This window comes from Coregonus lavaretus (genome assembly GCF_964263955.1).
Source record: "Coregonus lavaretus genome assembly, chromosome: 2".
In the NCBI taxonomy this organism is placed as follows: domain Eukaryota; kingdom Metazoa; phylum Chordata; class Actinopteri; order Salmoniformes; family Salmonidae; genus Coregonus; species Coregonus lavaretus.
In genome coordinates this window covers 7,493,857-7,518,438 of record NC_139989.1, presented here as the reverse complement: position 1 = coordinate 7,518,438, position 24,582 = coordinate 7,493,857, and the positions used below count along the sequence as shown (strand labels likewise).

Sequence of the window (24,582 nt, the reverse complement as noted above, 5' to 3'; positions counted from 1 at the left end):
AGACCTTTAACCATGGGAAAAATTTAGCCAAATTCCTTGCACCTAAATCTGAAAGAGGGGGAACCAAATTCTTTCTTTTTTAAATTTTTGAGAGGGTTTGTAATCTGTCCCCACTCTCTCCCTTTGCTGTTAATGTGTAACAAAGTCTTTGACTTTGATGATTTGAGAAGCTAGACAAAATAATCTGACGTGTTCTCCTTTATTTGACCTGCTTTTACCTTTTTGCCGCCTTTTCAAGAGTTAAGTGGATTCATTTGATGGGGAGGGAGTGGGAGTGCAGGGAGTAAGGTCTACAAAGTGAGTGGTTAGACTTCAAAATTGAAATCTCTAAGGTTTCTTTCTAAATAGTGGCCTGATGCACTCTCAGCATTACATATGCCATGCGGTCTTAAGGGTTTAATTCGTTCTATTTTTGGGGGGATTATGCAGTACCAATCGGTGGTTTTAAAGTTTTAGCCTCGATGGGAAAGGCAAGTATTACTCTGGTCTTTCATCATTGTCTGGGTTTTTACTCAGGTGCCATTTTTTTAATTATTCTACCGTCGCTCTAGTTTTTTATTTGAGAGCATAGGGATGGGAAATGGGTGCTGGACTTAACACATCTTTCCAAATGAATGTTTTAGCTTTAGTGCATTGGACATAGGGTAAAATCAGTGATCTATTACTACCAATACTCACATTTGGGTTCATGATGACAAAGCTGAAGTCTTGGAATACAAACAGCATGTAATATCAGTATTATTGCTGGAGCGTTGGACTTAAATTCTGAGGTGTTCTGATGTTGTGCCTTTATTTTCCTCATGGTCGTTGCTGAAGCCACCGCTGCGGCGCCCCTCTTTGTTTATTTGTTATTAGTACCTGACAAAAAAATGCTATGTGTATATATATATATATATATATATATATATATATATATATATATATAATGTGTATATATATATGTGTATATATATGTATATATACATGTGTGTATGTATGTATGTGTATATATATATATATATATATATATATATATATATATATATATATATATATATATATATATATATATATATATATATAATGTATGTGTGTATATATATATATATGTATATAATGTATGTATATATATATATATATATATAATGTATATATAATCTAATATCTAATATAAAAATATTAAAAAGTGACCAGCTGTAATTCTGGATGCAGTCTTAGATCCAGGTTGTTCAGGAACCAATTACCTCAGACCTCACGTGAAACAGTGTTGCTAGCTGGATAGTCGTCGATACTACAGAAAAATGATGTACACTTTCGTCATACCAACAGGAAACCTTGTTTGTACTGGTGTAACATGTATGATCCACCCCTTGACAATGTGAAAACCCTCTTCCTTTCCGAGCTTCTCACCTTTTTATTTTTCAACAGCAAAGAAATGGTATTGTATGGAAAACCATGTTCAAGTGCTTCCTATGCTACTTTACCAACTGAAATTGTTAGTGTACTCTGGTTTGACAGCTCACTGTCATCTGGCAGAACTGAAGAAAAATAAACATTCAATTGGCTGAGATTTCATTATAGTCCTGTCTAGCTCGCAAAAAATCCCTAACAACACTAATTACCATTGTACCCTTAGATTGGTCATCAATCCCTCATATTTACTTCTTTTTACTTTACCCAATACCCAACTCTCTATGAGCATCTTTTAGTGTTACTACGTTACTTATTTACTGTGCACGGGCAGTCACTCAGGCCATGTGAACATTACCTCGTTTTCCCAGAAATCAGTGTTCAGGTCTTGTGTCAAGCAGCAGCTGTGAGCCTGGGCAATCGACTTACCCTCCTTAAGTATTAAGACCTTCCCCAGCAGGGGAGAATTATTGATTCTAAATGCCAATGGCTAAACGCTAAGAACGTCCAATTTCTTTGTAGCATCTGGGTTAGTAGAGCTATGCTTTAAAAAGCCACTAATTCCATACAGTGCCAGTTTCTTTCGCTCCTTTAAAAACTGGTGGAATTTGCTGTTGGTTAACAATGTCAGTGCCGAATGTTAGTTTTTTTCCTACTAAGAGCTCATCATTTGCTCTTTGCACATGGAAGTGTTCAACCAAACAAAACCGAAAAACAATTCCACTGCAAGGACGGATTCACAATGTCTTTCTTCCAAGACCCACCAAAACAAGGGTGCAGGATTCGGCAAATGGGTAAAGGGGGGTTTCTTGTTTTGTCAAGGGGTCTTATTTAAAAGTGATGTTTCTCTACCAGGATACGTGAAATGTAAATGTTGTAGGTTATGTTTCACTATTGTAGCTAAATTGTAGAACAGAGATGGCTTGTACTACTGAATTTAACAAATATACTCAAATAAATCTGTATAAGATAAAATGTATACAGAGTTGAGGTTGTTGCTGTAACCCCTCTTTTGGATTGAAGAATATGTTTAAAAGTTTTATGTATATGAAATGCGCTGGAAAAATCCAACATCCATTGTATTGCCGTAATGACATGAGGACTTTTTCAACGATCATTGTAACATAGTTCTTTAATTTGCAGTGGATCATTGTTCCTTTTTACTGTGGTAATTTTAGAACTCAGTATCCAAGTAGATTTGCCTAGTTGTTGGGGTGTGGCTGCTTCTACTCTGCACTTGGTGCCAGAATAAACCAGTATGAATGTAGTATTTGCCCAGTGTGAAACAACTACACCCTGACTGTTAGAGAAAAAATACTAGAAAGGATTATTTCAATTGTATCTTTTTGTATATGAAAGTAAACAATAAAATACTGTTAAAGCATTTGATTGCAGAATGTGCCTACTTTGTGTGTTGACCATTTCGAATGACAGTTAATCAGAATTAAGTTTTATAATGTGCTAGGATATTAATCATCACACCATAATAGAAGAGATTCTATCAATCACAAGTTTTTGATCATGTTGTGTGAATTCTGTGTAGCCACAGTGGCCTTGAAGGGAGCTGACGATGTTGCTTCTCTGGAATGCTACGTTGCTACAACCGTAAAATGCTCTACCTGCAGTGAACTACCATGCACAGGAGTGGGCTAAAAGCCTCAACGACTGATACTTAAGCCAGAATGTGCAGTAATCTTGCGTATATGAAAATGAAATATGTGAACTCTCCAAGGCTCTTCTATGGTATGTCCTAAAATAATTTACAGCACAGCAGCAATTGAGTGATTTATTTGACTATTTTCGATTTGTTCTTGCTTGACGTAGTGTTGCCTATTCAAGTGCTTTGTGCTAACCTTGTCCCCATGCTCAATTGGTACCGCATAAATATAAAATTTGATTGTGGTATATATCATGATACACTGATGAAAAGCTATATATAATTTTTGCAAATCAATTAAGAATGTCCTTATTTTGTATTTGTATTTTCACTCTGAATTTAGGCCCTCCATACAAACACCCTGCGGTTTGGTTCTGTGATAGGCTAAATCTATTGATTAGTGTTGAAAGGGCATTCTTTAGAGATTGATTGTAGTTCCAATGAAATACAAAATGCAAAACGTGTTGATAGAAATTCAAATACATTTTTATCCAGAAATGCAAGACCAGTAAATTCCTTGGCTGCCGCTCAATATTTTTATACCCCTGCCACAAGAGGGCAATGTTTATATTTCTATTACTTCCTTCACCAAGCTTGCTTTGTTGTTGTTGACCACACCTGTTTAAAGTTCAAACCTTTCAAAGGAAGCTGCCTGGTAAACGAAACCAACCGGCAACTTGATTAGCGTCACGGCATCAGCATAAAGACTTTAGGTTTTCCTATTTTGCCTTCAAAATAAAAGTCTGTGGTAAAACGCTATGTGTTTGATACGAAATCAATACTTTTTGCGTATTTTGATAGTGCATAATATTAAAATGTTACAAAATGAGAACTAAATCGGGAAAATTCTAAACTAAACAGATTTGTACTTTTATATAAGATATATTATACATTGAGAAATGATTAAATGGATGTAAAGAACATAATATTCTACCGACCCTACTGATCTAGCACTAGAATTATATATGGTGTTATTTCTTCGGGGACTGTGGTCTAAATACCCAGCAGATCTTTCTACTATCAATTTCATTGGCTTAGAGAGAAAAATGTATTCTATGTGCCGATGTAAAAGTGGAGTTGGGAATACTCAGTAGGGTCTTTATAAGCTGTATACTGTATTGTGTTATTTCATATGGGACTCTGGTCTAAGTTCCCAGCAACACCTTCTACTCCACCCAATCTATTGGTCCCAATGCAATACACAGTTAGTTTGGCTGACGTGCTACCCAGTGAGCTGTGACTACCTTGAGGGCTGGTGTCAGCCAGACAAATACACTATAGGCCTATACATTTCATATTGGCTTATATATAATCTTTATTTTTTTTTTTTATCTGTGCAGAAGTAAAAATGTGGTTGGGAGTACTCTGTACACCCTGTAGAATCTATATACAGTGCCTTCGGAAAGTATTCACACAATACCCCATAATGACAAAGCGAAAACAGATTTTTAGAATTTTCTACAAAAAACAGAAATACGTTATTTACCTATAATTATAAGTTTTCAGACCCTTTGCTATGAGATTCGAAATTGAGCTCTGGTGCATCGTGTTTCCATTGATCATCCTTGAGATGTTTCTACAACTTGATTGGAGTCCCCCTGTGGTAAATTACATTGATTGGACATGATTTGGAAAGGCATGTCAGAGCAAAAACCAAGCCATGAGGTCGAAGGAATTGTCCGTAGAGCGCCGAGATAGGATTGTGTCGAGGCACAGATCTGGGGAAGGGTACCAAAAAATTTCTGCAGCATTGAAGTTCCCCAAGAACACAGTGGCCTCCATCATTCTTAAATGGAAGAAGTTTGAATCCACCAAGACTCTTCCTAGAGCTGGCCGCCGGGCCAAACTGAGCAATCGGGGGAGAAGGGCCTTGGTCAGAGAGGTGACCAAGAACCTGATGGTCACTCTGACAGAGCTCTAGAGTTCCTCTGTGGAGATGGGAGAACCTTCCAGAAGGACAACCATCTCTGCAGCACTCCACCAATCAGGCCTTTATGGTAGAGTGGCCAGACGGAAGCCACTCCTCAGTAAAAGGCACATGACAGCCCGCTTGGAGTTTGCCAAAAGGCACCTAAAGGACTCTCAGACCATGAGCAACAAGATTCTCTGGTCTGATGAAACCAATATTGAACTCTTTGGCCTAAATGCCAAGTGTCACGTCTGGAGGAAACCTGGCATCATATCTACAGTAAAGCATGGTGGCAGCATCATGCTGTGGGGATGTTTTTCAGCGGCAGGGACTAGGAGACTAGTCAGGATCGAGGCAAAGATGAATGGAGCAAAGTACAGAGAGATCCTTGATGAAAACCTGCTCAGGACCTCAGACTGGGGTGAAGGTTCACCTTCCAACAGGACAACAACCCTAAGCACACAGCCAAGACAACGTCTCTGAATGTCTTTGAGTGGCCCAGCCAGAGCCGGGACTTGAACCCGATCGAACATCTTTGGAGACCTGAAAATAGCTGTGCAGCAACGCTCCCCATCCAACCTGACAGAGCTTGAGAGGATCTACAGAGAAGAATGGGTGAAACACCCCAAATACAGGTGTGCCAAGCTTGTAGCGTCATACCCAAGAAGACTTGAGGCTGTAATCGCTGCCAAAGGTGCTTTAACAACATACTGAGTAAAGGGTCTGAATACTTACGTAAATGTGATATTTCCATTTTTTATTGTGAATAACTTAGCAAAAATGTCTAAAAACCTGTTTTTGCTTTGTCATTATGGGGCATTGTGTGTGTAGATTGATGAGGGGAAAAAAATGTTTTATACATTTTAGAATAAGGCTGTAACGTAACAAAATGTGGAAAAAGTCAAGGGGTCTAAATACTTTCTGAAGGCACTGTAGCTCAACATGTAAACAATGTGAGTTTCGCTATTCTCTGCTTCAGATGACAGATGTCCATAAGGCCAGTAATGCCATCATACTCTATCTAGGTTTATGGCTGCATTGGCGATGCATGCCATGTGATAACTTGCAAAAATTGATTCACATAGCGTATATTCTTATTGGTGTTCTTTAGTAGTGGTTTCTTTGCTGTAATTCGACTATGAAGGCCTGATTCACACAGTCTCCTCTGAACAGTTGATATTGAGATGTGTCTGTTGAACTCAGAGAAACATTTATTTGGGCTGCAATTTCTGAGGCTGGTAACTCTATTGAACGTATCCTCTGCAGCAGAGGTAACTCTGGGTCTTCCATTCCTGTGGCGGTCCTCATGAGTGCCAGTTTCATCATAGCGCTTGATGGTTTTTGCGACTGCACTTGAAGAAACTTTCAAAGTTCTTGAAATGTTCCGGATTGACTGACCTTCATGTCTTAAAGTAATGATGTACTGTCAATAGTGTGCAAAGCTGTCATCAAGGCAAAGGGTGGCTATTTGAAGAATCTCAAATATAAAATATATTTTGATTTGTTTAACACTTTTTTAGTTACTACATGATTCCATATGTGTTCTTTCATAGTTTTGATGTCTTCACTATTATTCTACAATGTAAAAAATAAAGAAAAACCCATTAATGAGTAGGTGTGTCCAAACTTTTGGCTGCTAGTGTATATTCTACAGACCCTAGTGAGTAATCCCAACCCCACTTTTAGTGCAGCACCTAGAATAGTTTTCTCTCTATAAGCCAATATGTACTGTATTTCATATATACGGCCGTAATTGGGAGTCCCATAGGATGGCTCACAATTGGCCCAGCGTCGTCCGGGTTTGGCCGCGGTAGGCCGTCATTGTAAATAAGAATTTGTTCTTAACTGACTTGCCTAGTTAAATTAAGGTTAAATAAAATAAAATAAAAATAAAGAACACAAATAAAAGTGCAAATGTTACTTAAATATTAACAAAAGCGGATCATTGTTAATGTTTAGACAATTATTTTTCACATATCATGAATAAATACAGGTAAATGAAACGTTTCTACTATAACGTGGGGGACTTTTATTTGGAAAGTTTTTCGAAATTCCGTGACCCGGAAGTACTTTTTTAGTGTTGCCCACGAAACGCTGGCGGTAACTTCTAGCTAAAAACACCAAGCAACAAGAAGATACATTATTTGAAAGTATTTTATCTGTTGAATATTATAAAGATGGCAGCAAATGTTAAATTATTTAGATTTGTTGGTGGTTTTGTGTGTGGTGCTGCCGTCACCACTGGATCATGTGTTGCAGTGATGAAACTTTACAAGGATGAGGACACAGAGGACCAGAGAGAGCCTGAGAAAGGTTTGCTTTTAAGCTAGTAACAGTATTTAGCTAGCTAGCTAAGTTAAGTTAACTGTTACCTGTACTGAAATTGGAGAGTATACACAGATGATACGTGATGATTACTTAATGAACCATTATCATTGCTGATTCATATTAAACTTAGCCACTTCAGAAGAAAGCCAAATGTGGCTGTATTTTCACTGTCAAATAGATTGGTAGAATTTTGCATTATTTGTGAGTTCTGCCTATGTAAATAACATCAGTGCTTTGTTACAGTTCCTCAGGCACAGCAGGACATAGGGCGGTATGGCTTCCCCTTGACAGGAGCTGAGATACGATACTATGCCAACCACACATTGTCCTACGACCAAGCCAGGAAAACACCAAGATGGGTCGCAGAGCACCTGTCACATGAGAAACTATTGGGTAATAATGTTGTAATAATGGTGTAATGATAATCTAATAATGTAGTCATAATATCCCTATGAGCAAGAACGTATTGTGCTCACTGGGATAGTCATAATAATGAGAGACAGCTATTATACAGACATTCTAGATGTAGATAAATTCACTTCTTCTTGCTGCCGCAGGGAAAGCCGACAGAAAGCACTGTAAATTCAAGCCAGACCCCAGTATCCCAGAACCCTTCACTGCACACAATGCAGACTACCTGGGCAGTGGCTGGTCCAGGGGCCATATGGCCCCCGCAGGAGACAACAAGTCCTCAGAGGTACCCAGCACATCACACCTATCCAACACATTGGTGATGTTTAGTATCGTAGGTTGAGCTTGGTGTATTGTCTTGTCCTTAGTTGATGTGATTTACACCAGTGGTTTGTTCAGACCCTTTCTTGTTTTGATGGTATGTGAGGTGAATTGGTCTCACAGAATTCTCTCCTTTCTGTCCCTATCAACAGCAGTCAATGGCTGAGACCTTCTACCTGTCCAACATTGTGCCCCAGAACTATGAAAACAACGCTGGCTACTGGAACAGGTATATGGGAACTCCCTGTGATATTCATTGCATTTTTTCCACAAGTTAGGTGATACCAATTGGTCCTAGTACTGTATATAAATGGAATGACCTATACTGAAATGAAATTCTCTCTTAATCTAAGCTACTGTACCTTGAAGCCTAACTTTACTTATGATGAATGGAATGATCATTTTCAAGTCTGTCAACCGTGTGTTGCCCCAGTATAATAGACTATTTTGTATTCCAGACTGGAGATGTACTGCAGGGACCTGGCCAAGCGCTTTGATGACGTGTGGGTCATATCGGGACCTCTGGTCCTTTCTGAAGAGGGGGCTGGTGGGAAAAAGACAGTGTCCTACCAGGTAACTGAAGCTGTTAGGCGGACCACACTGTACAGTCCAGGGTGAAGTTTCCCCTAGGTACAGATCTAGGATCAGCTTCATCTCCCTAATCCTAACCTTAACCATTAATGGGGGAAATGCAACTAGGGGCAACTGTACAGTGTCCACTCAATGTCAGTAGTTTGTCTGAGAGCTCCAAAAATAAATGCACTGGCATACAGTGCATTTGGAAAGTATTCAGACCCCTTGACTTTTTCCACATTTTGTTACGTTAAAGCCTTATTCTAAAATGGATTGTTGTTTTTTCCCCTTATCAATCTATACACAATACCCCATGATGACACACCAAAAACAGGTTTTTAGAATGTTTTGCAAATGTATTAAAAATAAAACATGGAAATATCACATTTACATAAGTATTCAGACCCTTTCCTCAGTACTTTGTTGAAGCACCTTTGGCAGCGATTACAACCTCAAGTCTTCTTGGGTATGACGCTACAAGCTTGGCACATCTATATTTGGGGAGCTTCTCCCATTCTTCTCTGCAGATCCTGTCAAGTTCTGTCAGGTTGGATGGGGAGCGTCGCTGCACAGCTATTTTCAGGTTTCCCCAGAGATGTTAGATCGGGTTCAAGTACGGGCCCTGGCTGGGCCCCTCAAGGACATTCAGTCACTTGTCCCGAAGCCACTCCTGCATTGTTGGCTGTGTGCTTAGGGTCATTGTCCTGTTGGAAGGTGAACCTTCGCCCCAGTCTGAGCGCTCTGGAGCAGATTTTCATCAAGGATCTCTCTGTACTTTGCTCCGTTCATCTTTCCCTCGATCCTGATTAGGCTCCCAGTCCCTGCCGCTGAAAAACATCCCCACAGCATGATGCTGCCACAACCATGCTTCACCGTAGGGATGTTGCCAGGTTTCCTCCAGACGTGACGCTTGGCATTCAGACCAAAGAGTTCAATCTTGGTTTCATCAGACCAGAGAATCTTGTTTCTCATGGTCTGAGAGTCTTTAGGTGCCTTTTGGCAAACTCCAAGCAGGCTGTCATGTGCCTTTTACTGAGGCGTGGCTTCCGTCTGGCCACTCTACCATAAAGGCTTGATTGGTGGAGTGCTGCAGAGATGGTTGTCCTTCTGGAAGGTTCTCCCATCTCCACAGAGGAACTCTGGAGCTCTATCAGAGTGACCATCGGGTTCTTGGTCACCTCCCTGACCAAGGCCCTTCTCCCCCGATTGCTCAGTTTGGCTGGGAGGCCAGCTCTAGGAAGAGTTGGTGATCCCAAACTTCTTCCATTTGAGAATGATGGAGCCCACTGTGTTCTTGGGGACTTCCAATGCTGCAAAAAAATGTTTGTACCCTTCCCCAGATCTGTGCCTCGACACAATCCTGTCTAGGAGCTCTACGGACAATTCCTTCAACGTCATGGCTTGGTTCTTGCTCTGACATGCACTGTCAACTGTGGGACCTTATATAGACAGGTGTGTACTTTTCCAAATCATGTCCAATCAATTTAATTTACCACAGGGGGACTCCAGTCAAGTTGTAGAAACATCTCAAGGATGATCAATGGAAACAGGATGCACCTGATCTCAATTTCGAGTCTTACAGCAAAGGGTCTTTATACTTATGTAAGTAAGGTATTTCTGTTTTTTATGTTTAATACATTTACAAACATTTCTAAAAACCTGTTTTCACTTTGTCATTATGGGGTATTGTGTGTAGATTGATGAGGAAAAACATTAATTTAATCCATTTTAGAATAAGGCTGTAACGTAACAAAATGTGGAAAAAGTCAAGAGGTCTGATTACTTTCCGAAGGCACTGTATATAATTGGTATAATCTTTCCCCTCAAACTCAACTCTGGACCTCGAAGACAGTTCCAATGCATTTTGGCTTTGTTCCCTATAATCTGGGACTGATTTAGACCTGGGACACCAGGTGGGTGCAATTCATTATCAGGTAGAACACAAAACCATCAGGTTCCGGACCCCGTTAGGGTAAGAGTTGAATACCCCTGATCTATATACTACATTATGCAACGGGTGGGTCTAATTCTGGATGCTGATTAGTTAAAACCGCATTCCAGCCGGTGTCTATTCCACAAGTTACCACCGGCTAAATCTATGATGTTGAAATGCCTATTTCTCTGTTCCATCTGACTGCGCAATCCACTGTCTCATCAGCTCAGCCAGGCAATTTATATTCTAGATCTGTCTCTCCGACATTTGCAACATTGTTTCAATATTGAAATTCGATCTCCAGCTGTCCTATGGTAATGAACGTGTCGGGAGTCGGGACGAGACAGACAGGCTGGCAGTTTTTCTCAGCCAGTCGAAATCACGAATCAGCATAATTTCTATGAATATATACAAATAAATGTCAATAGAAAAACAAGAAATGCAGCTAGTTTGCTGTCATTCCAGCTTCAGTTTGAAGTGATTGTTAGCTGTCTCTTCTGAACAGTGGCCTGGCGAGAGAGCAAATGTTCTATGCCAGGCTAAATCGCACATCATTAGCTCATTGTTATGGATGTATCCCAAAAAAATCACTAGAAAACAGCTTAAACAAACGCTAATGCAGCTACTTTGCTGTTATTCTGTCTGTACTGTTTGACGTGACTAAATCCATAGATTTAGAACAAAAATACTTAACGACTGGGTCGCTTCTCTGGCAAACGAACCGATAGAACGAACAACCAGCCGGCTTGGGTAGCAACCCTAGATTTCTGTCGGGACTATATATCATGGAAGGATGAAATAGTATGAATAAATTCATGTAAATAACTTTTTTAAAGAATATATGTCAATCATTATTTGAATATGTTGGCAACCCGTATTAAAGTGATAATGCCCACAAAGCCGGTGTTTGGGGGATATATTGGCACGGTTTGCCGGCCCGAGACGAACACCAGCTTCTCAGGCATTATCACTTAATTATACAACGGGTGGGTCTAATCCTGAATGCTGATTGGTTAAAACCGCATTCCAGCCGGTGTCTATTCCACAAGTTACCACCGGCTAAATCTATGACGTTAAAATGCCTATTTACTCTGTTCCATCTGACTGCGCAATCCACTGTCTCATCAGCCCAGCCAGGCAATTTATAAACTTGATCTCCACTATAAAAAGCATCTAGACATTATCTCACATTTCTTTTAGACTAACATTTTGTTTTTAACAGCAGAGATTTGTATAAACCTTGCCGTCTGTCTCTCCGACATTTGCAACATTGTTTTAATATTCAAATTCGGTCTCCAGCTGTCCAATAGTAATGAAGGTGTCGGGAGTTGGGACAAGACAGACAGGCAGGCAGCGTTTCTCAGCCAGTCGAAATCATGAATCAGCTGGCATAATTTGTATGGATATATACAAAGAAATGTCAATTGAAAAAAGGTAAAACGAAACAAAATGCAGCTAGTTTGCAGTCTTTCCAGCTTCAGTTTGAAGTGATTGTGTTAGCTGTGTTGTTGGCTAGTTCCTCTGAACAACAGTGTCCTGACGAGAGAGCACATTTTCAATGCCAGGTGAAATCGTGCCTCATTAGCTCATTGTTATGGATATATCCAAATGAATGCCACTATAAAACAGCTTAAACAAATGCAAATGGTGCTACTGTTGTTATTCTGGCTGCACTGTTAGATGTGACTGTAAGTTAGCCGTAGTTGGCTAGCTAGCAAGCAAGGGATAAGAACATTGCCAGCCAGTATGGCAATGGAACATTTAGAACGAACGACTGGGTCGCGTCCATAGATACAGAACAAAATACTGAACGACTGGGTCGCGTCTCTGGCAACCGAACCAATAGAACGAACGACCAGCCGGCTTGGGTAGTAACCCTAGATTTGTGTCGGGACTATAGCTTGTGAATAAATTCATCGAAATAACGTTTTTAATGAAAATATGTCAATCATTATTTGAATATGTTGGTAACCCATTGTATAAAAGTGATAATGCCCTTGAAGCCGGTGTTTGGAGGATATATTGGCACGGTTTGCCGGCCCTCGACTTCGTCTTGGGCCTAACAACACCTGTGCCAATATATCCTCCAAACACCGGCTTCTCTGGCATTATCACTTAATTAGAAACTGATTGGTTCAAGCCCTGAAAGCTGATTGGCTGACAGCCGTGGTATATCAGACCGTATACCACGGGTATGACAAAACATTTATTTATACTGCTCTAATTATGTTGGTAACCAGTTTATAATAGCAATAAGGCACCTCAGGGGTTTGTGGTATATGGCCAATATACTCCGTGTTGTGTTGTGCGTAAGAACAGCCCTTATCCATGGTATATTGGCCATATACCACATCCCCTCGTGCCTTATTGCTTAATTATATCATGGCATTGTTGAATACTCGTTTCTGATTGGCTTGAAGAGCATTCTAGAGTGTGCATTATTTCCCTATAACACACAGTATATCAGCAGTACAATTCAATGGCTACAGGTCATTCTTACATGTTCTATGTTTGAGCTGCATTTGAAAGCAAAAGTCACATTGAAAACATTACTGGCATTGCTGAATTCAATTTTCCTAATAGCAAGCTAGGACTGATGGTTTGGTTAGCTAAACTAGTAAGTCTGTTCGTTTGGTTACCAAGGCAACTACTGTAGCTATCTAGTAAACTTGCTAGTACTTCAGTGGATGTTGAACACATTTCTACCTGCAAATGAAACACATTTCTAGCTGCAAATTACATTGACATTTTAGTCATTAAGCAGACGCTCTTATCCAGAACAACTTACAGTTAGTGAGTGCATAAATTTTTTCATACTGTGTTAAATTATAGCACTAGCGGAGTGGACCTAACCTTCCAAGCAGTGGCATTATTTTCCAGAGAACGCATAGAGCCCCGAGTTGATTATCTCTTTTATACCATGGCTATAATTTAAGATATTTACATATACAATGAGGGAGGAGGCAACATGATGGTTCTTTTCTGGACATTTCACAGTGCAGCCTCATGGCCACTAGATGTCACTGTTGCACAAAAGATCCCTCTTGTCGATGAAGCCAATCTTCTTTTGAAGTGCTTCCAACCCACAGAAATCACACAAGTACTAAGTTGTTATTTGTTCATGGAGACTTTTGTACACTGCTCCTATTGTCATTAATAAAAGATGCCTGCTCTCCCTTAATATTAGTCTTACTCAACGTCAAACAACACTTGCTAGATTCTGACAGTGGCTGTTTAGTAGCTTAAAAAAACAACTGCCAGCTGGTTAGGTTAATGTTTGTTTTCCTATGCGTTAGTTAGGTTGGCATCGAAGCTTTGCCCCCCTGTGGCTGGTCTATCAGAGAAAGGGTGCTATGAGTGTTTCTTTGTCCTCCAGTGAGGCCCAGAGTGTAAACACACAAGGACAGACGGTTGCCCTAGGGCAGGGATCATCAACTAGATTCAGCCGCAGGCCGATTTTGTCCTTGAGTCGATGGTCAGGGTGCCGGAACATAATTACAAATAATGTTAGACTGCAAATTGACAGCAAGAAGCCCAAACAGATATAATATTTGACTAAAACATAATAATTTCAAACCTTGCTTACATTTGTATACGATCACATATATCTCTATTATTCATGGGAATACTTTGGAACAGATTTTCTAAATTAAAATCACTTGGAGCTGATTTGCTGGTGTTTTTATTCTTTTATGTCCAACAATAAAAAATTATAATAAATAAAATAACACTTTTTGGGGGGCCAAATAAAATCACAGTGACATGTGTATGTGTTCCCCACCAGTTGGGGAACCCTGTGCTGGGGCTGTTACCTAGACACACAGATCATCCGTGACAGGGGCCGTGTTCCACCCGTTGAAACCCCAAACCCACCTGGGGCCTGAGCTACAGCAGTGGGGATTAAACACACACGACACATACCCACAGTTTATTATTTCCTTTTGCTACCTCTCCAGTTGCCATGGCAGTGCCCCCTGGGTATTGCCAGGCAGTGATTGTTTCCTGTGAGGGATTGAGAGGTTTAGAGGGGACTCTCGGGGATGCCCGCCTTAGGTTGGTACTGCCAGCCTCTAACATCCGCAGTGGAGAGGCCTGGAGTGCAGTGTCTTCATCCCAGATGATCTCCCTTGGAGTGGGGTCTCCCTGTGGTTTATCAGGGGCCAACACACTGTCCCCCCCATCAGCAGGAACAGGACTCCCACCTAGAGAGGAAGAAGAGAGAGAAAGAGAGTGAGAGGAAGGGATGGAGTGGAGAGAGAGAGAGTAGAGAAGAGTGAAAGCTCTGTGTAGTAGGCCTACCTTGTGTCCTTATGGGAAGATATATACACTACCAGTCAAAAGTTTGGACACACCTACACATTCTTTATTTTTTACATTGTAGAATAATAGTGAAGACATCAAAACTATGAAATAACACATATGGAATCATGTAGTAACCAAATGTAGTAACTAAATATATTTTATATTTGAGATTCTTCAAAGTAGCCACCCTTTGCCTTGATGACAGCTTTGCACACTCTTGGCATTCTCTCAACCAGCTTCATGAGGTAGTCACCTGGAATGCATTTAAATTAACAGGTGTGCCTTGTTAAAAGTTAATTTGTGGATTTATTTCCATCTTAATGTGTTTGAGCCAATCAGTTGTATTGTGACAAGGTAGGGGGGGGGGGTATACAGAAGATAGCCCTATTTGGTAAAAGACCAAGTCCATATTATGGCAAGAACAGCTCAAATAAGCAAAGAGAAACAACAGTCCATCATTACTTTAAGACATGAAGGTCAGTCAATCCGGAAAATTTCAAGAGTGCAGTCGCAAAAACCATCAAGAGCTATGATGAAACTGGCTCTCATGAGGACCGCCACAGGAAAGGTGGACCCAGAGTTACCTCTGCTGCAGAGGATAAGTTCGGTAGAGTTACCAACCTCAGAAATTGCAGCCCAAATAAATGCTTCACAGAGTTCAAGTAACAGACACATCTCATAATCAGCTGTTCAGAGGAGACTGTGTGAATCAGGCCTTCGTGGTCGAATTGCTGCAAAGAAACCACTACTAAAGGACACCAATAAAAAGAAGAGACTTGCTTGGGCCAAGAAACACGAGCAATGGACATTAGACCGGTGGAAATCTGTCCTTTGGTCTGATGAGTCCAAATTTGAGATTTTTGGTTCCAACCGCCGTGTCTTTGTGAGATGCAGAGTAGGTGAACGGATTATCTCTGCATGTGTGGTTCCCACCGTGAAGCATGGAGGAGGAGGTGTGGGGTTGCTTTGCTGGTGACACTGTCTGTGATTTATTTAGAATTCAAGGCACACTTAACCAGCATGGCTACCACAGCATTCTCCAGCGATACTCCATCCCATCTGGTTTGCACTTAGTGGGACTATCATTTGTTTTTCAACAGGACAATGACCAAACACACCTCCAGGCTGTGTAAGGGCTATTTTACCAAGGAGAGTGATGGAGTGCTGCATCAGATGACCTGGCCTCCACAATCCCCCGACCTCAACCCAGTTGAGATGTTTTGGGATGAGTTGGACTGCAGAGTGAAGGAAAAGCAGCCAACAAGTGCTCAGCATATGTGGGAACTCCTTCAAGACTTTTGGAAAAGCAGTCCAGGTGAAGCTGGTTGAGAGAATGCCAAGAGTGTGCAAAGCTGTCGTTAAGGCAAAGTGTGGCTGCTTTGAAGATTCTCAAATATAAAATATATTATGATTTGTTTAACACTTTTTTGGTTACTACATGATTCCATTTGTGTTATTTCATAGTTTTGAAGTCGTCGCTATTATTCTAGAATGTGGAAAATAGTAAAAATCAAGAAAAACCCTTGAATGAGTAGGTGTTTCCAAACTTTTGACTGGTAATGTGACTATATATATATATATATATATATATATATATATACAGTGGGGGAAAAAAGTATTTAGTCAGCCACCAATTGTGCAAGTTCTCCCACTTAAAAAGATGAGAGAGGCCTGTAATTTTCATCATAAAAAATCCAGAAAATCACATTGTAGGATTTTTAATGAATTTATTTGCAAATTATGGTGGAAAATAAGTATTTGGTCACCTACAAACAAGCAAGATTTCTGTCTCTCACAGACCTGTAACTTCTTCTTTAAGAGGCTCCTCTGTCCTCCACTCGTTACCTGTATTAATGGCACCTGTTTGAACTTGTTATCAGTATAAAAGACACCTGTCCACAACCTCAAACAGTCACACTCCAAACTCCACTATGGCCAGGACCAAAGAGCTGTCAAAGGACACCAGAAACAAAATTGTAGACCTGCACCAGGCTGGGAAGACTGAATCTGCAATAGGTAAGCAGCTTGGTTTGAAGAAATCAACTGTGGGAGCAATTATTAGGAAATGGAAGACATACAAGACCACTGATAATCTCCCTCGATCTGGGGCTCCACGCAAGATCTCACCCCGTGGGGTCAAAATGATCACAAGAACGGTGAGCAAAAATCCCAGAACCACACGGGGGACCTAGTGAATGACCTGCAGAGAGCTGGGACCAAAGTAACAAAGCCTACCATCAGTAACACACTACGCCGCCAGGGACTCAAATCCTGCAGTGCCAGACGTGTCCCCCTGCTTAAGCCAGTACATGTCCAGGCCCGTCTGAAGTTTGCTAGAGTGCATTTGGATGATCCAGAAGAGGATTGGGAGAATGTCATATGGTCAGATGAAACCAAAATAGAACTTTTTTGTAAAAACTCAACTCGTCGGGTTTGGAGGACAAAGAATGCTGAGTTGCATCCAAAGAACACCATACCTACTGTGAAGCATGGGGGTGGAAACATCATGCTTTGGGGCTGTTTTTCTGCAAAGGGACCAGGAAGACTGATCCGTGTAAAGGAAAGAATGAATGGGGCCATGTATCGTGAGATTTTGAGTGAAAACCTCCTTCCATCAGCAAGGGCATTGAAGATGAACTGTGGCTGGGTCTTTCAGCATGACAATGATCCCAAACACACCGCCCGGGCAACGAAGGAGTGGCTTCGTAAGAAGCATTTCAAGGTCCTGGAGTGGCCTAGCCAGTCTCCAGATCTCAACCCCATAGAAAATCTTTGGAGGGAGTTGAAAGTCCGTGTTGCCCAGCGACAGCCCCAAAACATCACTGCTCTAGAGGAGATCTGCATGGAGGAATGGGCCAAAATACCAGCAACAGTGTGTGAAAACCTTGTGAAGACTTACAGAAAACGTTTGACCTGTGTCATTGCCAACAAAGGGTATATAACAAAGTATTGAGAAACTTTTGTTATTGACCAAATACTTATTTTCCACCATAATTTGCAAATAAATTCATTAAAAATCCTACAATGTGATTTTCTTGATTTTTTTTCCTCAATTTGTCTGTCATAGTTGACGTGTACCTATGATGAAAATTACAGGCCTCTCTCATCTCTCTCAAGTGGGAGAACTTGCACAATTGGTGGCTGACTAAATACTTTTCCCCCCCACTGTATATATATATATATTTTTTTGACAATATTGTTTAAACCAGAGCTATATTTCTTCCACCTGGTTTGTCACCCTGGTTATCAGTGAGAAATGTCCAACATTGCTCGTCCCTGTCCAGTTGGCTATGTTGCTGACATGTCTTACAAACGATACTATGTCTAAGCCTATGCATGTGTTTTATTTTTGGTACTTTCCTTCACAACCCCAATTTTCCTTTATGACCTTACGAAGGGAAATGTAATCATAGTGTACAGTCTCTACTCCCGTTAGTTAGAGTAATGTAACCGATTTAAAGGTCTCCCTGATTTGTCAAGGCCTTAGTTGGAGCCTCATGCACTTGGCAGGTGTGGTGAATGATTCTCCCATTAACTGAATGGTTATTGCCCCTCTAACAAACCTCTGTGTTGTTATTGCAGAGTGGGTGAGGTCACTCTTCAAGGGAAGGAACCCATACACCTGTCACCGTCAGCACATCAAGACTATCGTATTCCATCTCACAACAAGTCGTTCAATGTGTACATTACTGTATGTGTTTCCTCGATACCAGCTTGTTTTACAGTATAGACTTTAAGCTCAATGGCCTAGAAATTTTTTCCCACCTAAAAACAGAGGCGGAACAAAAACAGACAAACATGAGCAGTGAAGTGAAACAGAATTGTGCAGGATGAAAAAAGAAACCCTAGAGGGCTTATGAGAGTGTCCTAACCCTAACGGTTATTTAAATAATTAATTACAAATATAATAAATCAAAAACAATCCTACTAAGGCCGAGATTCAATCAGATCAAGCGTTAACCAGCAATAGCTGAGAGCGCATAGCTGATGTTTTGGCAGTGTCAGAGGTGGAACTGCGTTGGAGCTGTCAAATCGGTGAGCAGCTGCTTTTGTGATCATTGTCATGAAGCGTTAGAAGTTCAGAATGACAAAATTGAGGCTACAGTGGCTTGTGAAAGTATTTACCCCCACTTGGCATTTTTCCTATTTTGTTGCCTTACAACCTGGAATTAAAATTGATTTTTTGGGGGTTTGTATCATTAAGATTTACACAACATGCCTACCACTTTGAAGATGCAGCATATTTTTTATTGTGAAACAAACAAGAAATAAGACAAAAAAACTGAAAACTTGAGCGTGCATAACTATTCACAAAGTCAATACTTTGTAGAGCCACCTTTTGCAGCAATTACAGCTGCAAGTCTCTTGGGGTATGTCTCTATAAGCTTGGCACATCTAGCCACTGGGATTTTTGCCCATTCTTCAAAGCAAAACTGCTCCAGCTCCTTCAAGTTGGATGGGTTCCGCTGGTGTACAGCAATCTTTAAGTCATAACACAGATTCTCAATTGGATTGAGGTCTGGGCTTTGACTAGGACATTCCAAGACATTTAAATGTTTCCCCTTAAACCACTCAAGTGTTGCTTTAGCAGTATGCTTAGGGTCATTGTCCTGCTGGAAGGTGAACCTCCGTCCCAGTCTCAAATCTCTGGAAGACTGAAACAGGTTTCCCTCAAGAATTTCCCTGTATTTAGCGCCATCCATCATTCCTTCATTTCTGACCAGTTTCCCAGTCCCTGCCGATGAAAAACATCCCCACAGCATGATGCTGCCACCACCATGCTTCACTGTGGGGATGGTGTTCTCGGGGTGATGAGAGTTGTTGGGTTTGCACCAGACATAGCGTTTTCCTTGATGGCCAAAAAGCTCAATTTTAGTCTCATCTGAACAGAGTACCTTCTTCCATATGTTTGGGGAGTCTCCCACATGCCTTTTGGCGAACGGCAAACGTGTTTCCTTATTTTTTTATTATTCAAAGTTTCTGATATTTCTTTATAACCCAACCCTGATCTGTAATTCTCCACAACTTTGTCCCTGACCTGTTTGGAGAGCTCCTTGGTCTTCATGGTGCCGCTTGCTTGGTGGTGCCCCTTGCTTAGTGGTGTTGCGGACTCTGGGGCCTTTCAGAACAGGTGTGTATATATACTGAGATCATGTGACAGATCATGTGACACTTAGATTATACACAGGTGGACTTCATTTAACTAATTATGTGACTTCTGAAGGTAATTGGTTCCACCAGATCTTATTTAGGGGCTTCATAGCAAAGGCGGTGAATACATATGCACGCACCACTTTTCCGTCATTTATTTTTTATAATTTTTTGAAACAAGTTATTTTTTTCATTTCACTTCACCAATTTGGACTATTTTGTGTATGTCCATTACATGAAATCCAAATAAAAGTCAATTTAAATTACAGGTTGTAATGCTACAAAATAGGAAAAACGCCAAGGGGGATGAGTACTTTTGCAAGGCACTGTACATAGAAATAATGATGGTCAAATTGAACATCATCAAACAAAATAATGAGGGTTTCTATCAGACTAATCAAGGTGTAGATTACATCTCACATACCAGTGTTCAAACTTGTAAACAAAGCTGCATGGGATTTCTCTTAATGCGACTCCATGCAGCATGTCCTGTTTAGGTGCCGCTTGTGGATTTGACAGCTCTAATGCAGTTCCACCTCCGATGCCGTCAAAACAACAGCTGCAGGTATGCGGATGTCTTCTGAAGCGGATCTGCCTGGCTCCTGGTCTTTGGTTTTGGATTATTTGATGTGGCCATTAGAGGCTACTTTAATCTAGAACAAACAACCGTTACCATAAATCAGCGTGCACCTGTCCTTGAGATCTCAGGGTGCTGAAGGCATACGTGCATCTGTTCCTTTACGAGGCATCCATAAACTAACGGATTGTCTTATCTCGGAACAGCCTAGTCCACAATCTATCGAGGCTCAGGTAGACCAAAATGTGCAAAACGCAAAAAAATGTGTTTTAACATGATTTAACGTAATGTGTTGTTATTTGTGCAGGTTATAGGCAAAGACGACGTGGCCGTCCCCACCCACCTCTTCAAAGTCATCCTCGTCGGGAAGGACCAATCGGCATCTGGCAACTTGGCTAACAAACAATCATTATCAGAAACCTTGGCCCTCGGGGCCTTTGTCATACCCAACCAGCCAATCGGCTTCAAGCGCCCGCTGATGGACTTCCAGGTGAGTCTATCGGAACTAGAGAAGATGTCGGGCCTGACCTTCTTCCCCAAAGTGGAGCGGACAACTCCGGGCCTCCCCAACCTGTGTGACAGGGATTCCTGCCACCTGATGGACTTTAAGGATTTCACCCTGTACCTCACAGGCAGGAAGGTGGGCAGTGCCCGCACCACGGTGAAGCTGGAGAAGAGCATGGCGGAGCTGAAAGAGCAGGGCATTGCCCCGGACGACTACCTACTCAAACTGTACCAAGAGAAGAAGAAGGAGCTGGAAAACAAAGAGCATAACCTGGCTCATCTTCCTTAGGGCACGAAGAGAAAAGGTTTTGTAGCGAAAACAAAAATGAGGGTTTCAAATTGGACAAGTCCACATAGTCCCTCACGTTTTCATTGGTTTGGTGCCTAATGAACACAACCCTGGATGGAATGTGCATTATGGCTCTATTGAGCGAGCGACTGGTCGAGTGGCTGTTTTGCTATGGGTTACATAGTTTGTTAGATTGTTGATTGAATAGATTTTTCTGTATATTTCATAACGCTTTTTTATTTTTCCCATTGGAAAGTGTATTTCCCATGCCAGAATTACAAAAAATGTTTTCAAAACGGGGATATTTTATTTACACTGAACAAAAATATTAACACAACATGCAACAATTTCAACGTTTTTACTGAGTTACAGTTCATTATAAGGAAATCAGTCAATTGAAATAAATTCATTGACCCCAGCACAAGGTGCACCTGTGTAATGATCATGCTGTTTAATCAGCTTCTTGATATGCCACACCTGTCAGGTGGATGGATTATCTTGGCAAAGGAGAAGTGCTCACTAACAGGGATGTAAACAAATTTGTGCACAAAATCAGAGCGAAATAAACATTTTGTGTTTATGAAACATTTCTGGGATATTTTATTTCAGCTCATGAAACATGGGACTAACATGTTGCGTTTATATTTTTGTTCAGTATATTTTACTGACACCATTGAATGTTCAAAGTTACTTGTTTCAATTGATGTGTTGCCATATTTCCTCAGCAAACTTCCATTTGTTTTTCAATGGCAGAGTAATACTCAGTATTAACAATATTAAACTCACACATCTACTGTCATTGTATTAATATCCAGAAAGTTTACTCTTATCATGCCCAACAATATTGCTCTTCTTCACAGGTATTTCATTAAATATGTTCTGCTAATGTTATGTTTTGTTTTATCTGAGTAGCCATATTGGCCCATCACTTCGAATGATTAGCTTGTCGTGTCCTATGAGGGACCCCTCCGTCTAACTCAATCAGTTTATCAAGCTTTTACGGGTACTAATTGTTAATAGAGACCCAGGCGGAATCATGCATTTCCTGTCGCTACTAATTGTATTGGGACATTTCAATTGGACCACAGGAAAAGAAGGGCACATGGATCACCAGTGTAATGGATCAGCTTGTTACAGAGAAGCACTATTGGTCGCTTTATTGTTTGTATTACCTCATAGCTGACTTCAGGACATTACCACTCAACCACTCCCACCCACCAAATGGCCCAGGCGGATATCAGATATACAGTGGTATCACATCACTAAAGCCTAGCCCCCATCACTCGCTCATCATCATCCACCTTACACACAAAAACACACACACACACACACAGGATCCTACTCAGCGATCTATTATCAACCATAGCATATTGGAATCAGGATGAGAACTATTAGGCCTAATGCAGTGTAATTGACAAATGAGAACACATAAACACACACTCTGTCTACTCTACACACACTGTCTGGCAGACCAGAGCTGCATCTCAATATTATAAAGCAGTTTCATCTGCTTGTGTTCTCTCCTTGAAACTCCCATGCTTGATGCCTACCAGGAATTTGGTTGGACCTCTCCAGTCTTGTCAGATTACTACAGGTGAATGAAAGGATACAGGGGATAGATAGGTGGCCATTTTCAACTATTGAGATGCTAGATTTGTCAGTCGTCTAGCTTTAATGATTTGATGCCACTTTACAGTAGGTTGGGGCGACAGTAATCCAGTCTGAGCTCAGCTGGCACTGCTTAACTAGTTAGAGTCCCACTGTGCCACCCTGTTTGTCAGGGATCACCAGCCAGGGAAGGTCAGGAGCAAGGGTGGCACTGGGGACCATGTGATGATATATTATGTAGAAATACGTTGTTACTTTTCCAATGTAACCATGGTTTTATTAATAATCAACTGTTCATTAGGATCAACATCTCCCAACAGCTAATAAATATGGAGAGCAGAGAGGTTCTCCATTGGAAGATGGGACCTATTTAAAGTAGATTTTCCTCACCAGAGAACCATTCACACTGCAAATCGGTGCTCTTACTGTGATTGTAATCCTACTCTGAATGGAGAATGCTGTCATTTTCACCTCCCAAGGTAAATGAGCCTGAAGGCAAAGAGAGGCTTTCCCATTTAGAGTGATTCAGGAACTGTGTGTTTAACACAGACCGATCAATTTGCATGGGAAATCTATATGGAGAGAGTTGAATCTAGGATGTCATCTAGGACTGTTTATCTTTTTATCACCTACATCCTCTTAACCTTACTAACGCAGACGCCATAAAGGAAGTTGAATGCAACTGGATCAAATGTAACCAAATGTATTGTGTAATCCAGGTCATTACATTGTAAATTACATGAGAGTTCATACGCTCACATGGCCTTTGGGAGATATCATAATATTTTCAAAGGTATTGGCTACAGGTGTTTAAAATTTGAATTGAATGTTTTATCATAGTGAATATGCTACTGAGAGAAATACTTGATACACACAATAAAGGTCAGATCCAAACCGTACCGTGCTGGTTCGGTTGTTTTCCTTTCACATTGTCCTTTCCAGCATGGCTACAAGAACTATGGAGTGGAAAAGGGTATATTTAATTCCAAGCTGGACTCAGGGATAGACATAACATATTAAGTGTAACTCTTGTCTCCCTCCATTTAGTATGAAATGTTACGTTTCATATGGTATGTACTAATTTGTGGATGTCCTTCATCCATTTGTATGATATGTTATTAATTACAATTTGTTGTGGCTAACGTTAGCTAGGTGGCTAACATTAGCTAGGTTAGGGGCTAAGGTTATGGGTTAAGGTTAGGGTTAAGTCTAGGGTTAAGGCTTAAGGTTAGGGTTAGGGGTTAGGGGAAGGGTTAGCTAACATGCTAAGTAGTTGTAAAGTAGCAAAAAAGTAGTAAGTAGTTGCAAAGTTGCTAATTAGCTAAAGTTGCCCGTGATGTGCACGCAACCTTTGGGTTGCTAAACGTTCGCATTATATGCCTCCCCGACCAACCTCCCTCCTTTCGTTTTTGGCTTAAGTAACCTTCTGTCTTATGTAACCATACCAAACATAACATATCATACTAATTTGAGTGTCAAAGACTTACGTTTACTATTTTACGTCTAATCTTTGAGGCCAGGCTGAATTAATGTAGGCCTACTATTTGCACCGGCCAAAAATTAAGGATATCTTATTGCCCTGTTTGGAGGCATTGTTATTCATATTAGACCAGATTTTATAACTCACAGT

General features: G+C 40.8%; 1 protein-coding gene across 2 annotated transcripts; it reads left to right on the top strand.

The window, feature by feature from the left end:
• The first annotated feature begins 2,990 nt into the window (after positions 1-2,990).
• Positions 2,991-22,234, top strand: exog (exo/endonuclease G). 2 transcript variants are annotated; one of them, XM_084181455.1, is made up of 7 exons: positions 2,991-3,132; positions 7,215-7,268; positions 7,527-7,676; positions 7,841-7,980; positions 8,168-8,244; positions 8,474-8,588; positions 20,859-22,234. In XM_084181455.1, exons 1-7 carry the CDS (start codon positions 3,072-3,074, stop codon positions 21,342-21,344), a joined length of 1,083 nt encoding a protein of 360 aa, XP_084037581.1. In that variant the 5' UTR covers positions 2,991-3,071; the 3' UTR covers positions 21,345-22,234. The 2 variants fall into 2 exon arrangements, with proteins under 2 accessions (XP_084037581.1, XP_084037582.1); XM_084181456.1 differs by lacking the exon at positions 2,991-3,132 and having other exon boundaries at positions 7,032-7,268.
• The last annotated feature ends 2,348 nt before the right edge of the window (positions 22,235-24,582 follow it).